Source organism: Sapajus apella, unplaced genomic scaffold, assembly GCF_009761245.1.
Source record: "Sapajus apella isolate SASKATOON/1434 unplaced genomic scaffold, GSC_monkey_1.0 scaffold77, whole genome shotgun sequence".
NCBI classification, from domain to species: Eukaryota; Metazoa; Chordata; class Mammalia; order Primates; family Cebidae; genus Sapajus; species Sapajus apella.
In genome coordinates, this window is record NW_022437017.1 from 5,035,161 (window position 1) to 5,052,472 (window position 17,312).

At 51.1% G+C, this 17,312-nt stretch overlaps 3 protein-coding genes across 4 annotated transcripts in view; 2 read left to right on the forward strand and 1 right to left on the reverse strand.

Annotated features, from left to right (window-relative positions):
• GTF2F1 (general transcription factor IIF subunit 1) overlaps positions 1 to 16,326 on the forward strand; it is a 40,114-nt gene extending 23,788 nt beyond the window's left edge. For both annotated transcript variants that reach the window (XM_032252092.1, XM_032252094.1), the window contains exon 14: positions 16,288 to 16,326. The gene's annotated coding sequence lies outside the window, so the exon portion shown is untranslated. The remainder of the gene's footprint in view (positions 1 to 16,287) is intronic.
• ACER1 (alkaline ceramidase 1) overlaps positions 1 to 17,312 on the forward strand; it is a 54,421-nt gene that overhangs the window by 3,184 nt on the left and 33,925 nt on the right. Inside the window, exon 2 of the mRNA XM_032252097.1 lies at positions 312 to 491. Within this exon, the coding sequence (XP_032107988.1) occupies positions 429 to 491 (63 nt within the window). The 5' untranslated portion in view covers positions 312 to 428. The remainder of the gene's footprint in view (positions 1 to 311; positions 492 to 17,312) is intronic.
• On the reverse strand, positions 2,367 to 8,662 carry CLPP (caseinolytic mitochondrial matrix peptidase proteolytic subunit). Its single transcript, XM_032252095.1, has 6 exons — positions 8,358 to 8,662; positions 8,188 to 8,259; positions 7,627 to 7,723; positions 5,527 to 5,714; positions 4,877 to 4,982; positions 2,367 to 2,737 (listed from the first exon to the last, which is right to left on the reverse strand). Exons 1-6 carry the CDS (start codon positions 8,541 to 8,543, stop codon positions 2,565 to 2,567), a joined length of 822 nt encoding a protein of 273 aa, XP_032107986.1. The 5' UTR covers positions 8,544 to 8,662; the 3' UTR covers positions 2,367 to 2,564.

Sequence of the window (17,312 nt, forward strand, 5' to 3'; positions counted from 1 at the left end):
CAGCATTGCTTGGACCAGGGAGTCAGAGGTTGCAGTGACCCAAGATCAAGCCACTGCACTCCAGCCTGGCCACAGGGCGAGACTCTGTTTCCCACCAGAAGGAAAAAAAAAAGTCTGTAATAAAAAGTGCAAACACTGTTAACTGCTGAGTATAAACGCCTGCCCCAATGCTTGAATTTTAAAAAATACTGACCCCATTTCTCCCTACAGCTACATTCCGCCCCAACCCTGCTCTCCTTGCTAGCATAATTCCTCAAAAGACTTGTCCGTCTCTGATATGTTTCTTCCCATTCCTTCTGGATCCACTCCAGCCTGGCTTTTGGCTCCCACGGCACAGGAAATGCCCTGATTTAAGGCGGCCAGTGACATCCACAGCGCCGAATCCACTAGCCAGGGCTCAGTCTGACCGTTAATTCACCTACACGCCGATGCCACCTACGTTTTTATTTCAACCTCTTGACCCTGACGTCGAGGGACGCATCTGGCACCAGGTATGATTATAATACATCCAAAATCAGCTTCTGATCCCCACCCCAAGTCTGTTCCTTTCTCTACACTTCCACCTCAGGTGATGGGTCTCCATCCTCCTGACTGCTTTGTACCATCAGCTCGGAGTTTTTGGAAATTGCTCTTACATCCCACCTAGCTGGAATCTGACTTTTTCTTGCCACTCAGCCAGAGCTGCCATCAGCTTTCATCCGGGTTACTCCAACTCTGCCAACTGCTCTCCAGTTTCTGTTCGTGGTGCACTCCTCAGGAGTTGTAGTCATCCTTATTTTTTTTCCCTCTTCTCAAAACCCTGCATGGTTCACCTCCCTCCTTTTAGATGTCAGGCCTTTTATGATCTATCCTCCTTACTCACCTCCACTTTTTTCTTTCTTGAGACAGAATCTCGCTCTGTCACCCAGGGTGGAGTGCAGTGGCGCAATCTTGGCTCACTGCAACCTGTCTCCCGGGTTCAAGCGTGCCATCACACCTGGCTAATTTTCTCCTCTGCTTTCTGATCTCATCTCTTCCACCCTCCCTCAGCCCCGGGCCTCCTTGTGGGTCCTTTCACATGCCAGGTACGGTCCTTTGACAGGGCCTTTGCACCGGCTGTACCCTTTGCCTGGACACAGGCTCCATCCCTCACCTCCTTTGAGACTTTGCTCAAACACCGCCTTCAGTGAGGCTTCCCCTGACTAACCCATGTAAAACTGTAACACGCTCACCTCACATCTGCATGCCCTTTCTTGTTTTCGTTTTTGAGACGGAGTCTTGCTCTGTTGCCCAGGCTGGGGTGCAGTGGCGTGATCCTGCTCATTGCAACCTCTGCCTCTTGGTTCAAGTAATTCTCCTGCCTCAGCCTCGGGAGTAGCTAGGATTACAGGCGTGCACCACCATGCCCAGCTAATTTTTGTATTTTTAGTAGACATGGGGTTTCACTGTGTTAGCCAGGCTAGCCTCGAACTCCTGACAAGTGATCTGCCCAGTTAGGCCTCCCAAAGTGTTAGAATTACAGGCGTGAGCCACCGAGCCCGGTCCATTGTTTTTTTGAGACGGAGTTTTTTTGCTCCTGTTGCCCAGGCTGGAGTGCAATGGCATGATCTTGCCTTACCACAACCTCCACCTCCCAGGTTCAAGTGATTCTCCTGCCTCAGCCTCCTGAGTAGCTGGGATTACTGGCACCTGGCACCACGCCCGGCTAATTTTTGTATTTTTAGTAGAGATGCGGTTTCACCATGTTGGCCAGGATGGTCTCAAACTCCTGACCTCAAGTGATCCACCCATCTCAGCCTCCCAAAGTATTGGGATTATAGGCGTGAGCCACTGCACCTGGCCCGTTTTTTTTTTTTTTTTTTGGGGATGGAGTTTCACTCATGTTACCCAGGCTGGAGTGCAATGGCGCTATCTCAGCTCACCGCAACCTCCGCCTCCTGGGTTCAGGCAATTCTCCTGCCTCAGCCTCCTGAGTAGCTGGGATTACAGGCACGCGCCACCATGCCCAGCTAATTTTGTGTATTTTTTTTTTTAGTAGAGACGGGGTTTCACCATATTGACCAGGATGGTCTCGATCTCTTGACCTCGTGATCCACCCGCCTCAGCCTCCCAAAGTGCTGGGATTACAGGCTTGAGCCACCGCGCCCGGCCCGTTTTTTTTTTTTTAAATAACTGTCTCCCCCACACGAATGGAGCTCCTTGAGGGTGGTTTCTTGTGTTTTCTTCACAAAAGAACGCTGCCTGGGATACAGGACATGATCAGGAGAATCTGCTGAAGGAAGGGATGGCTTGCTTGCCTCTTGGGGTCAGGGAAGATGCAGAAGGGGCGTGTGGAACACGGACGCGTCCACGCTGTCATGGTGCAGAGAGGGAGGGTGTCTCAGACGCAGAGCAAAGACCACAAAGATTTAATTTAAAATCACAGTGTCTCCGCCGGAATGCCCCGTCCGTAGGGGGCACCCTTGCAAATTCAAAGTTCCTCAAGAGGCCCCTCCAGGTTCAGCAGCAAGGGGTAAGCAGGGCCCAGCCGGGGGTCTGGCCGGCCTCTGGCCCCTCCATGTGATTCTGGAGATGAGGCCTAGCTCTCAGGTGCTTGCTGGGACAGGGTCTGCCGTCGGCGCTGCTACTACAGGCTCCTTCTCCACCAGCGTGGGCTCATCTTCACCGTCCTGGGGAGGGTGGACGAGAACCTTGTCTAAGATGCCGAACTCCTGGGCCTCCATGGGGCTCATGTAGCGGTCCCTCTCCATGGCGGACTCTGGAGGGGAAGCAGGAGGCAAGACACATTAGGGGAAGAGCAGAGGCCAGGGCCAGGTGGGAATCCTGTTCTGGCCTGAATGTTTGTGCCCCCCACCACAAGTTCATATGCCGAAGCCCCAACACCCAGTGGGATGGGATTTGGAGATGGGGTCCTTGCGAGGTCATCAGGGGGAGATGGGGTCAGGAGCCCCCTGGTGGGATTAGTGGCCATCTAAGTGGAGACACCAGTGCGCTTGTTCTCTCTCTACCATGTGAAGACACAGTGAGAAGGTGGCCGTGTGCACACCAGTAAGAGGGCCCTCACCAAGAACCCATCAGCCGGAGCCCTGACCTTGGGCTTCCCAGCCCCCAGAACTGAGGAGTCAGTGTCTGTTGAAGCCACCCAGTCTGTGGTGTTTTGTTAAGTAGCTCAAGCCGACTAAGACGTTCTCATTCTGCAGTGCCTCAGTTTCCCCTAGGTATCACTAAGATACCACTTTCAATTTTAAAACAATTGTTATCGGGCCAGGCAGAGTGCTTCACACTTGTAATCCCAGCAAGTGTGATTTGCAGGGGCTGAGGTGGGTGGATTACTTGAGGCCAGGAGTTTGCGACCAGCCTGGCCAACATGGCAAAACCCTATCTCTACTAAAAATACAAAAATTAGCCCAGTGTGGTGGCACATGCTTGTAATCCCAGCTACTTGGGAGGCTGAGGTACGAGAATTACTTGAACCTGGGAGGTGGAGGCTGCAGTGAGCCTAGATTGCACCACTGCACTCCAGACTGGGAAACAGAGCCAGACTCTGTCTCAAACAAACAAACAAACAGCTGTTATTGATGTGTAATATACATCCAGGAAAGGGCATGATTCGTAAATGTCTGGTGGATGGATTTTCAGATTGAACATATCCTACAGGCCCAGCATCCATACCAAGAGATGGAATATTCCAGCACCCTTGAAACCTCACTTGGGCCCATGGCAGTCACTAGTCCTTTCCACCTGCTCCCCACACCCCAATGTAACCGCTCCTCTACCAGCATAAATTAGCTCTGCCTGTTTTTATAGTTTAAGTACATGGAATCATAGAGTGTTTATTCTTCTTTCATGCAACATTAGAAAGATTCATCCGTGATACTGTGGCCCAGTCACTCTTCTTCTGTTGTTGTTGAGACAGAGTCTTGCTCTGTGGCCCACGCTGGAGTGCAGGGGTGTAATCTCGGATCCCTGCAACCTCTTCCTCCTGGATTCAAGCAATTCTCCTGCCTCAGCCTCCCTAGTAGCTGGGATTACAGGCGCTCGCCACCACGCCTGACCAATTTTTGTATTTTTAGTAGAGACGGGGTTTCACCATGTTGGTCAGGCTGGTCCTGAACTCCTGACCTCAGGTGATCCGCCCGCCTCAGCCTCCCACAGTGCTGGGCTGACAGGTGCCCACCACCGCGTCTGGCTAATTTTTAGACAGGGCTACACCATGTTGGCCAGGCTAGTAGACCAGTCACTCTTGGTGCTGTGTACAGCACATGAAGAAACCCACCTTTTGTGCACCCATTGACCTGACATGGGGCAGTCTGGGGCTTCTGTTTTTTTGAGATGGAGTCTCGATCTGTTGCCCAGGCTGGAGTGCAATGGCACGATCTCAGCTCACTGCAACCTCCACCTTCCAGGAGGGGAGGCAGTTCTCCTGCCTCAGCCTACAGAGCAGCGGGGATGACAGGTACCCAGCACCGCGCCTGGCTAATTTTTATATTTTGAGCAGAGATGGAGTTTCACGACATTGCCCAGGCTGCTGCTGGACTCTAGGCCTCGAGTGATCCACCTGCCTTGGCATCTTAAAGTGCTGGGACGACAGGCATGAGCCACCAGGCCCAGCGATATTTTTAAAGGGCTTAGAACGGTGTTTCTTGACTGGAGGCAATTCTGCCCACCAGGGAGCACCTGGTGATGTCTGCAGACATTTCTGGTTGTCACAGACGGTGGGTGCTGGTGTGGAGTGGGGGGAGGCCAGGGATGCCGCCACACATCCCGCAGTGCCCAGGATGGTCCCCATCCCAGAGAAGGATCCAGCCCTGAATGTTCACAGGGCCCAGGTGGAGAAGCCCCGGCCTGGAACAGTGCTGGGTCCGTGTGTGCACGCTGGGTAAAGGGGGGTGCTCACCGATCACCTGCAGGCTCTGTTTGGTATGCTTGGCATAGATGTTGTAGAGCTGTTTCTTCAGCTTCATGATCTCCTCTGCCTGGATGGCAATGTCTGTGGCTTGGCCCTGAGGGACGCCCAAGGGGAGTGAGAGGGTGAAGGCTGGCCTCAGCGTCAGCCCCTCACTGGGAAGCTGGAGGTGGCACTCAGGAGCCCTCCCTAGGCTTTGGGCTACTGGTTTCAGGCTAATGGGCCGGGACTGGGTAAATCCCCCCATATCCTGCTTCAGTCTTGCCACCACCAGGAAGGCTTTCTGACTGGATTAACTATGTTTTCTTATTTTCTGCATCTGAAGCTTTGCAGACTGGGGAATAGTGTCTCTCTCTCTGTCTCTGCCTCTCTCTCTCTCTCTCTCTGTCTCTCTCTCTTGGCATTAGCTAACCATCCCCTTTTTTTTAGAGATGGGGTCTTGCTGTGTTGCCCTGACTGGCCTTGAACTCCTGAGCTCACGTGGTCCTCCCGCCTCTGTCTCCCAGAATGCTAGGGTTATAGGCCTGAGCTGCCACGTGTAGCCAAGACATCCATTCCCACGCCTGACTTCTGCCCAGTCAGTCCTTCTGCCTAGACCGTGTCCTGAACCCCGACAGCAGCTGGTGTGTCTTGACACTCACCCGAGCGCCCCCTGAGGGCTGGTGGATCATGATGCGGGAGTTGGGAAGCGAGTGGCGCATGCCCGGGCTGCCGGCGGCGAGGAGCAGGGAGCCCATGCTGGCGGCCTGGCCCACGCACCATGTGCAGATTGGGTTGAGGATATACTGCATCGTGTCGTAGATGGCCAGGCCCGCGGTCACCACACCACCTGCGGGCAGGGGGCAAGTGAGGGGCTGTACCAGCACCCCCGACCCTTTCGTTGTTCCATCTCCTAACTCTGGGGAGGGTGGAACAGACACAGCCCCCCTCCTTTTTTTTTCTTTTTTGAGACAGAGTCTTGGTCTGTCACCCACACTGGAGCGCAGTGGTGCGATCTCAGCTCACTGCAACATCCGCCTCCTAGGTTCAAGCCATTCTCCTGCCTCAGCCTCCCCAGTAGCCGGGATTACAGGCGTGCACCCTGATGCCTGGGTAATTTTTGTGTTTTTAGTAGAGATGGGGTTTCATCATATTGGTCAGGCTGGTCTCGAACTCTTGACCTTGTGATCCACCGGCCTTGGCCTCCCAAAGGGCTGGGATTACAGGCGTGAGCCATTGTGCCTGGTCACGACCCCCTCCTTTTTTAAAGAATTAAGCCATGGTCTCACTATGTTGCCCAAGGCTGGTCTCAAACTCCAGGGCTCAAGCGATCCTCCCAAAGTGCTGGGATTATAGGCATGGGCCACCACAAGCGGCCAGAAGCAGCCCTTTTTTAAATTTTTTGAGATGGAGTCTCACTCTGTCACCCAGGCTGGAGTGCAGTGGTGCAATCTTAGCTCACTGCAACCTCTGCCTGCTGGGTTCATGCAATTCTCCTGCCTCAGCCTCCCAAGTAGCTGGGATTACAGGCACACGCCACCACGCCCAGCTAATTTTTTGTATTTTTAGTAGAGACAGGGTTTCACCATGTTGACCAGGTTGCTCTTGAATTCCTGACCTCAAATGATCTGGCTGCATCGGACTCCCAAGTGGCTGGGATTACAGGCGTAAGCCACTGTACTGTGCCTAGAAACAGCTCTTTAAAGCAGGGTTCACAAACACAAATGCTTCCAGGGAGGTGACAAAAACAGGTGACAAGGACCAGGTATGGGCAAAACGGACAGCCATTGCTTCACAGTTAGCTGACTCTTGCCACAGGTGCCAGTGGGCCCACGGGACCACATCTACTAAACTTCCAAGAGAAACTAGAAACCAGGCCAGGTGTGGTGGCTCATGCCTGTAATCCCAGCACTTTGGGAGGCCAAGGGTGGATCACTTGAGGTCAGGAGTTCGAGACCAGTTTGACCAACATGGTGAAACCTCATCTCTACTAAATACAGAAAATTAGACCGTCATGGTGGCATATGCCTGTAATCCCAGCTACTTGGGAGGCTGAAGCCAGAGAATCGCTTGAACTCAGGAGGCGGAGGTTGCAGGGAGCCAAGATTGTGCCACTGCATTGTAGCCTGGGCGACAGAGCAAGACTCCATCTCAAAAAAAAAAAAAAAGAAAAAGAAAAATGCCTGCCTCATAAGTGCTCAATCAAAATTGACTACTTTTTTTTGAGGGGGGAAAAAAACCTACCAATTATTATTCTTTTGGAGATGGGCTCACTACAGCCTTGACCTCCTGGGCTCAAGTGATCCTTCTGCCTCAGCCTTCTGAACACCTGGGACTACAGGCACGCGCCACCACCCCCGGCTAATTTTTGTATTTTTAAAATACAGATGGGGGTCTCACTACGTTGCCCAGGCTAGTCTTGAACTCCTGAGCTCAACTGATCCGCCTGCCTCAGCCTCCCAAAGTGTTGGAATTACGGGCGTGAGCCGCTGTGCCCAGCCTAAAATCTACCAATTTTAAATGTCAGCTGGGTCAAGTTGGCATAATAGGACGTGCAGGATCAAAGAGGCCACATCCTGACTTGTGAACCCAGGCTTAACAGCCAGCCATAGGCACCTTTTGACAGTTTCAAGCCACTTGCGGTAACTCTGACACTCTGCACCTTTTCCCAAAGGGAGAACATCACTGACCCGGGATTCTGGTCCCGAGTCACCTGTGCGCCCTGATGAGTGTCCCTGGCACCTAGGAAAGGCCCTGCTCACCAGGGCTGTTGATATACATGTGGATGGGCTTCTTGTTGCTCTCGGATTGCAGGAAGAGGAGCTGTGCAATAACCAGGCTGGCAACGCTGTCATCGATCTGTAGGTGGAGAGGGTGGGGCGCGGGGGGTGACACCAGATTTGCGGTGGAGAGAGAGAGTTTTAAGGGAGACTGGGGATGGGTCAGGGAACCAGGAAGGGGGGCCAGAGCCCAAGTAAAAGGGGTCGGGAAGAATTTAGGACCCAGAAGGGGATGGGAAAGAGTAGTGGCTAGAACCCAGGGTGTCTGGAGCACAGAAAAGGGGTCGTCAGGGGGCTCGGGACACGGGAAAGGAAGGGGTCAGAATGGCTGGGGAGAGTCTTGAGCCTAGGAATGAAGGCAGTCGGAGATCAAGAGGTGAGGAGCAAAGGGGAAGGGGTGAGGAGCGGGTGACGGGGCGGGATCCAGGAGGGGAGTCAGAAGGAGAGGGGAGGAGGCTGGAAGGAGAGTGGAGCCTGACAGAAAAAAGTCAAGGCTTCGGGAAGGAGGGGCGGAGGAGGTCTGGGCAGGCGCTGGGCGCTCACCGGGCCCATGACGCACACGATGCGCTCCCGCAGCAGCCGCGAGTAGATGTCATAGGCGCGCTCCCCGCGACCCTGGGGACAGAAAGATGGAGGTAGGGGGTCGGGGGGCAGCCAGCCGATCCCCACCCGGCCCGGAGCCCCCGGGCCGTGTCCCCGCCCGGCAGCCGTACCGTCTGCTCCACCACGATGGGAATGAGCGGGAGAGCTCGGGCAGCCGTCACGTGCAGGCTCCGCTGCAGGGCCAGGCCGCTCTGGGGCGTCCGCTGCGCTGCAAAGCGAGAGGCGAGGCGAAGCCCCAGCGCGGGGTACCTGCCTGCCGCCACCCGGGCCCCCCCCACCAATATTCCGGGCCACATCCCTCCACGCGTCCCGGTCGGCTTCCGTCCGATGGCGGAACTACAACGCCCGGCGTGCTTTGCGCCCGGGTAGCGCGCTCGCTAGGCCACCCACTTCCGGGAGGCTGGGTGGGCGCCGTTAGGGGTGGGACGGGGGCTAGGGGCGGAGCCCGAAAGGGCGGAGCCAGTGAAGTAAATGAAGTGGGCGGGGCTGGAGAAGTTTTAGAGCCTTCAGTTCGAGTCCCCTAACCGACCAATTGGCTTCGTTTTCTATTTTTTCTGCTTTATTTTATCTATTTTTATTTTTTTGCGACAGTCTCACTCTGTAGCCCAGGCTGGAGTGCAGTGGCGCTATCCTAGCTCAATGCAGACTCAAACTTCTGTGCTCAAGAGACCCTCCCTCCCACCTTGCTCTCTGGAGTAGCTGGGACTACAGTTGTATGCTACCACACCCACAGATATATATATCTTTTTTATATATTTGACAAATATATATACATTTTATATATATAATATTATATTTTTATATATTTTAATATATATTTTATATGTATATATTTGCAGGTGTGGTAGCGTACAACTTTACTGTAACGTACAGCCTGGTGTAGCCAATTCCTACTGAGACCTCCTCATTCATTCTTTGGCCACCTGTGGAATAGCGCAAGGGACCTTAGGCTGTGGGAACCCAGAGAAGGGTATTATGGATTCTGCTTGGAGAGCAGACTGAAAAGCCTTCCTAGGAGAAGCTGTTATTGGAATTGGGCTTTGAAGAGTGAGAAGTTTGTTAGCTGGGGAAAGGCATTTCCAGCAGAGGGAAAAGAACGGGCAAAAGGGTGGAAGTAGGAAGATTCTTGGTAATGTTGGGTCTTCTCTTTTTTGTCACACCTTCACTTTTTCATCATTGAGTTCAATGTCACTACCTAAAGCTGCCACTTAATCCCCAAAGTCTAGAATGGTGCCTGGCACAAGTAGGTGCTCATTACATACACACTGAACCAAGAGATGAAGAGGTGATAAAGGACTTAGGTAAAGGGCAGAGGGCTTTGGAGGCATCTGCAGAGTGGGGACAATGATAACCTACCTCCTAGATTTGTGCAGGTGGTCCTCAGAAAGGGTCCAAAAATGTCTAAAAAGTGCCCAATTTGAATTAGTTATTGATTCGTTAGATGGGGTCCGTGGAAGTTTGAGAGGTCAAGTCCTCTCACATGGGGGTCTATTTGAAGTGGGTTTTTTTTTCTTTTCTTTTTTTTTTTTCCCCTGGCAGTCCTTTGAATCACAGCAGATTCAGGCCAGGTGTGATGGCTCACGCCTGTAATCCCAGCACTTTGGGAGCCTGAAGGGTGGTGAATTACCTGAGGTCAGGAGTTTGAGACCAGCCTGACCAACATGGTGAAACTTCATCTCTATTAAAAATGCGAAATTAACTGGGTGTGGTGGCACATGCCTATATAATCCCAGCTACTTGGGAGGCTGAGGCAGGAGAATCACTTGAACAAAAGAATCACAGCAGATTCAGAGTGACTCCTGAAAGGGATTTTGATGTATAAGTAGGAGTTTTCCAAGAGATAAGTGGTAGACTTTTTTTTTTTTTTTTTTGAGACGGAGTTTTGCCCTTATTGCCCAGGCTGGAGTGCAATGGTGTGATCTTGGCTCACAGCAATCTTTGCCTCCCAGGGTTCAAGCGATTCTCCTGCTTCAGCCTCCCGAGTAGCTGGGGATATAGGCATGAGCCACCCACCTGGCTAATTTTTGTATTTTTAGTAGAAACAGGGTTTCTCCATGTTGGTCAGGCTACTCTCAAACTCCCAGCCTCAGGTGATCCTCCCAAAATGCTGGGATTACAGGTGTGAGCCACCGCGCCTGGCTCAGTAGACTCTTTTTTTTTATTTTGAGTCAGGGTCTTGCTCTGTCACCCAGACTAGGATACAGTCGTGCAAACATAGCACACTGCAGCCTTGAATCTCTGGGCTCAAGCTATCCTCCCACTTCAGCCTCCATAGTAGCTGGGATTACAGGTACCTGCCACCACACCTGGCTAATTTTAAAATTATCTGTAGAGACAGCGTCTCCCTATGTTGCCCAGGCTGGTCTTGAACTCTTGGACTTAAGCGATCCTCCTGCCGCAGCCTCCCAAACTGCTGGGATTACAGGCGTGAACCATCATGCTTGGCTGTGTGGACTCCTTTTTTTTTTTTTTTTTTCTTTTTGTGTGTGCTGGACTCCTAAACTTGAGGCTGGGTGCCCTGGATAAGAATAGTTTTGTGCTCTTTGTAACCTCCAGGGGACTCCAGTCTGCTGGGGAGATAGCAGGGGACACAGACACTCCCAGTCTTGTAAAATCAGGAGTAAGACAGAGGGAAGGAGATGAAGGTGGCAGAGTTAGGAGAATGCCTTGAAGGTACTTGAAGCAGAACGCCCACATGGCAGCCAAGGCTGGCAGGCAGGGCCTCACAGTGGGGAGCCGGCCTTTGGGCTCAGAGGGTGTTGGCCAGAAGTTTTGAATCTTACCTTCATTTACAGCTGACATTGAGGAGGTAGGAGGGCAACTGCTGTCCCAGTTTCTGCTGTGAGTCAGGTGGGTGGTCCTGCCCAGCCGGTTCCCCCGGGGCCCTAGCTCCTGCCCCCGCCCTGGGGAGAAGGGCCAGGACAGCAGCTGCCACCATCCCTGCAGCCACTCCTCCACTCCTCCAGACGCTGGCCCGAAGCCCCTGCCCTCCCAGCCTCTGACGTGGGGTGGTGGGGTCCTCTTAGATGCCCTCCCTGACTCCCTTTGTTTAATCAGCTTCACTTTTAATTGCATTGCAACTGCTTTTCGCCTTCTTCATTATTAATAGCTCCCTAACAGGTGCTCCAGTTTTGCCCATGTCACTGTGACCCACTGTCTCTTCTTCACGATTCGCTGTAAGAGATCCCTGAGAAATCTTTTATTTATTTATTTTTTTTTTGAGACAGCGTCTCGCTCTGTAGTCCAGGCTGGAGTGCAGTGAAGTAATCTCTGTTCACTGCAGCCTCCAGCTCTCGTGTTCAAGTGATTCTCCTGCCTCGGCCTCCCAAGTAGCTGGGATTACAGGCACCCACCACCATGCCCAGCTGATTTTTTGTATTTTTAGTAGAGATGGGGTTTCACCATGTTGGACAGGCTGGTCTCAAATTCCTGATGTCAGCTAATTAATCCACCCGCCTGGGCCTCCCAAAATGCTGGATTACAGGCGTGAGCCACCGCACCTGGCCGAGAAAGCTAAATTGAACCACGGTTCCCCATCCCCCATGCCGACGTCTGCCCTTATCTCCTTCCCTGCCCTGGTCTGCTTTTCATATCCCAGACACCAAGCTCAATCCAGCCACAAAGCCTTTGCTTTACTCTGCTGGGAGTCCAGCTTCTTTCCAACATGTAAATCTCAATTCAAGGCAAGGCCAGCACTGTGGCTCACGCCTGTAATCCCAGCACTTTGGGAGGCCGAGGCGGGCAGATCACCTGAGGTCAGGAGTTCAAGACCAGCCTGACCAACATAGTAAAACCTCTACTAAACATACAAAACTTAGCCCGGCCCACACCTGTAGTCCCAGCTACTTGGGAGACTGAGGCAGGAGAATCGCTTGAACCTGGGAGGCGGAAGTTGCAGTGAGCAAGATTGCACCATTGCACTCCAGCCTGGGTGACAGAGCAAGACTCCAACTCAAATTAAAAAAAAAATCTCAGCTCAAACATCATCCCCGAGAGAAGGCTTCCCTGAACACCTGTGCTAGTATCCCACGCACTCTAGAACATTTGCCTTAATTTTCATCTTCCTGTGACTGCCGTGGTAAACGATGCATTAACTTATTTGTTTCATTTTCTATTGTCTGTAGAACGTGTTGCTATCTTGTTTGGCTCTCAGAAGAGCATTCATCAAACCCTTTATTTTCTTTTCTTTTTATTCTTTTTAGACAAGGTCTCACCTGTCACTCAGGCTGGCATGCAGTGGTTTGAACATAGCTCACTGCAGCCTCAAACTTCTGGGCTCCAGTGAACCCTCCCAACCTCAGCCTACCAAGTAGCTGGGACCACAGGCACAAGACAACAGGGCCTGATAATTTTTTAAATGTTTTTTGAGGCCGGGCATGGTGGCTCACGTCTGTAATCCCAGCACTTTGGGAGGCTGAGGCGGGCAGATCACCAGAGGTCAGGAGTTGGAGATCAGCCTGACCAACATGGAGAAACCCTGTCTCTACTAGAAATAAAAATTAGCCAGGTGTGGTGGTGCATGCCTGTAGTCCCAGATACTCGGGACACTGAGGCAGGAGAATCACTTGAACCTGGGTGGCAGAGGTTGCAGTGAGCCGAGATCACGACATCACACTCCAGCCTGGGCAGCAAGAACGAAACCCCGTCTCAAAAAAAAAAAGATTTTTTATTGTACAGACAAGGTCTCAATATGCTGCTTAGGTTGGCCTCAAATTCCTGAGCTCAAGCGACCCTCCTGCCTTGGCCTCCCAAAGTTCTGGGACCCGGCTTGTTAAACCTTTTTGATTAGGGCTCCCAAGGAGAAGCATATCTAATCTAGTGTCTGAGTACACAAAAAATATGAACGTCTTATGAAGTGATACTTAGTATTCGAGCAATGTCCTTTGATATTTTCTATTCTATTTTATCCTATTCTGTTGCATTTCACTTAAAGTAGGGTTTTTCACACTTGACACGATTGAAAATCTGAGTTGGAGAATTCTTTGGGAGGACAAAAGGCCATCCAGGCCACTGTAGGGTGCTGAGCTGTATCCCTGGCCTCCGCCCACTGGATAACAGAAGCACCTCCATCCCTACCCTCATCAATTTAAAAAATGCTCCCCAAAAATGTCCCCCTAACAATAAAATGTGTCTCAGACATTGCCAAGTATCCCTCAGGGGGCGGAGTCGTCGCTCCCAGTTGAGAATCACAATTTATTTATTTATGTACTTGTTTATTTATTTTTTTTTTAGATGGACTCTTGCTCTGTTGTCCAGGCTGGAGTGCGGTGGTGCAATCTCGGCTCACCGCAACCTCCATTTCCCCACTTCAAGTGATTCTCCTGCCTCAACCTCCCCAGTAGCTGGGACTACAGGCACATACCTCCACGCCTGGCTAATTTTTGTATTTTTAGTAGAGATGGGGTTTCTCTGTGTGGCCAGGCTGGTCTCAAACTCCCGACCTCAGGTGATCTGCCCACCTGAGCCTCCCCAGGTGCTGGGATTGTAGGTGATAGCCATCGCACCTGGCCTGAGAACCATGATTTATGTATTTTATTTTATTTTTATTTTTGAGACAGAGTTTTGCTCTTGTTGCCCGGGCTGGAGCACAATGGTGGGATCTCAGCTCACTGCAATCTCCGCTTTCCAGGTTCAAGCGATTCTCCCGCCTCAGCCTCCCAAGTAGCTAAGAATACAGGCATGTGCCACCATACCCAGCTAATTCTGTATTTTTAGTAGAGATGGGGTTTCACCATATTGGTCAGGCTGGTCTCGAACTCCTGACCTTAGGTGATCCACTTGCCTCTCCCTCCCAAGGTGCTGGGATTACAGACGTGAGCCACCGTGCCCAGCCAAGAACCATGATTTAAATTAAAGTGGATAGTGATCTGAAATAGAAGAATAAGAAAAAGCAACTTTATTTATCTTTACTTATTTTTATTTTGTAGAGGTAGAGTCTCACTGTGTTATCCAGGCTGGTCTGAAATTTCTGGACTCAAGCGATCTTCTTACCTCAGCCTCCCAAAGTGCTGGGATATCGGGCGTGAGCCACACGCCCAACCTTCCCGTTTCCTTCTTTCTCCTTCTCTTCTTTTTCTTCTTCTTCTTCTTTTTTTTTTTTTTTTTTTTTTGAAGTAGAGTCTTGCTTTGTCATTCAGGCTAGAGTACAACGTCATGAACATGGCTCACTGCAGCCTCGACCTTGTGGGTTCCAGCAATCTTCCCACTTTAGCTTGCCAAGTAGCTGAGACTACAGGTGCAAGCCATCATGTTCAGCTAATTTTTGTTTTTGTAGAGACAGAGTTTCTCTTACGTTGTCCAAGCTGGTCTTGAACTCTTGTCCTGAAGTGATCGTCACACTTTGGCCTCTCAGTGCTGGGATTACAGGCGTGAGCCATCGCTCCCAGACTCCATAAATGTTTAATGTGTTGTTTTCCTTCTTCCAAACCTTGCTGAGTAAGTTCTGAATGAATGAGTATTTTGGCTCTTGGCTGCAAATTGACCTGCCCGTCTTGCTTTTGGTTATCACTCAGTTATGATCAGAAAGAAGCTGTCATCACTGTTACCTTCTCTGGAATGAATGCAAATGGGCTTATTGAAATGACAAAAATTGAAAATTAGGAAAAGAAAAGGAAACCCTCAGTGCTGAAGAGGCTGGGGGTCAATGGATGCCCCAATAGATGGGTCGTGGACATTGCCACAGCTTCTCTGGGAACAAAGTTGACACCAAATTTCAAATTCACAGAACACACTTTCTGCTATTTGTTTTTAGGAAACGATTAAAGTTGTGCACCTGTGCACTAAGATTTGACCCCAAAGTTGCCTATAGCAGAGTTGCTCATACACCTGTGTTTCAGTTAGTTAGCGCTGTGTAACAAACCACCCCTAAACTTAGGAGTTTAAACAACCACAGCTTATCATTTCTCTTAATTTGAGAATCTGGGCTAGGCTCAGCTAGGATTTGCTGGGGCTGGAATATCCACAAGAAACATTCTCCAGTCACACGTCTGAAGCCCCAGCTAGGCATCTCTCTCTCCACATGGCTGCTTGGGCTCCCTCACAGTATGGAGGTCTTTACTCCCCATATGGTAACTGGCTTCAGAGAGAGTTAGCAAAATCTGCTTGTCTTCTTAAATGCTTGGCTTGGAAGTCACATGGTAGCTCTTCTGCCCCATTGCATTGGTCAGAGCGAGTCACATGGCCAAACCCAAATTCAAGGGGAAGAGGAGGTGAAATAGACTTCAGGGAGGAGTGACAGGGGCATAACGGGTTAGAAAGTGATGGCAGCTATCTCTGGAGATAGTCTGTCACATCCACATTAGCAAAGAATTGCAAATAAATGTAAGAGGGGACTAGTCAAATGGCTTGAATTTTAAAATTATTTTATTATTTAATTTTTGGAGACAGCATCTCACTCTGTCACCTAGGCTGGCATACAGTAGCCCAGTCATGGCTCACTGCAGCCTTGACCTCCCAGGCTTAAGCAATCCTCCTGTCTCAGCCTCCTGAGTAGCGGGGACCACAGGTGCATGCCAATACACTTGGCTATTTTTTTTTTTTCTGTAAAGACAGGGTCTTGCTAGGTTGTCCAGGCAGAACTCAAACTCCTAGGCTCAAACGATTCTCCTGCCTCAGCCTCCCAAAGTGCTGGGATTACAGACATGAGCCACTGATCCCAGCCAGATTTTAAACCAGATTATCAAGTGTCCATATTATGGAATATAACTCCTATTTACTGAGCACCGTCACAGGTTTAATTATATAGTTAGGTATGACTGAGGGAGAGAAGTACCAATGACTCAGACAAGATAGACATGTCTTTCTCTCCCAGTCAGTCTGGAGGTTGGCGTCCAGAGCTGGGTGGGTGATTCTGTCACATGAGGTCTCCATTGGCCAGGAGCTACTCACATGGCCACACCTGGCTGCAGAGGAGCTGGGAAATGCGTGTATTCATTCCGTTGATACTGACTGAGCATTCACCATGTGCACAGCATTGGGGTACAGCTCCTGCTGTTTTTTAGTCCTGTAAGACAGAGCAAACAAACTCAAAAGAAGACAGCAGCTGGGCGCGGTGGCTCAAGCCTGTAATCCCAGCACTTTGGGAGGCCGAGGCGGATGGATCATGAGGTCAAGAGATCGAGACCATCCTGGTCAACACGGTGAAACCCCGTCTCTACTAAAAATACAAAAAATTAGCTGGGCATGGTGGTGCGTGCCTGTAATCCCAGCTACTCAGGAGGCTGAGGCAGGAGAATTGCCTGAACCCGGGAGGCAGAGGTTGCGGTGAGCCGAGATCGCGCCATTGCACTCCAGCCTGGGTAACAAGAGCGAAACCCCATCCCAAAAAAAAAAAAAGAAGACAGCAATCCCTGCTGTCATGGAGTGTTCCTTCTGTAGCACCCACATCCTCTTTCTTTTCCTTCCCTTCTTCCTTCTCTCTTTCCTTTTTTTTTCCCTTCCTCCCTCCCTCCTTTCCTTCTTTCCTTCCTTCCTTTCTTCCTTCTTTTCTTTTCTCTTATTTATTTTTCTTTTGAGATGGAGTCTAGCTCTGTTGCCCAGGCTGGAGTACAGTGGTGCAATCTCGACTCACTGCAACCTCTGCCTCCTGGGTTCAAGTGATTCTCCTGCCTCAGCCTCTCGAATAGCTGGGACTATAAGTGCATGCCACCACACCCAGCCAATTTTTGTATTTTTAGTAGAGATAGGATTTTACCATATTGGCCAGGATGGTCTTGATCTCGTGACCTTGTGATCCACCCACCTTGGCCTCCCAAAGCGCTGGGATTACAGGCGTAAGCCACTGTGCCCGGCCTCTTTTCTTTTCCTCTCCTCCCCTCCCCTCCCCTCCCCTCCCCTCCTCTCCCTTCCCCTCCCCTCTCCCCTCTCCCTTCCCCCCCTCCCGTCCCCTCTCCTCCCCTCCCCTCTCCTCCCCTCTCCCCTCTCCTCCCTTCCCCTCCCCTCTCCCCCCTCCCCTCCCCTTCCCTCTCCCCTCCCCTCCCCTCCCCTCCCCTCTCCTCTCCTCCCCTCCCCTCCCCTCTCCTTTCTTCTCCTGTCTCTCCTTTCCTCTCCTTTCGTTCTTCTTTTGA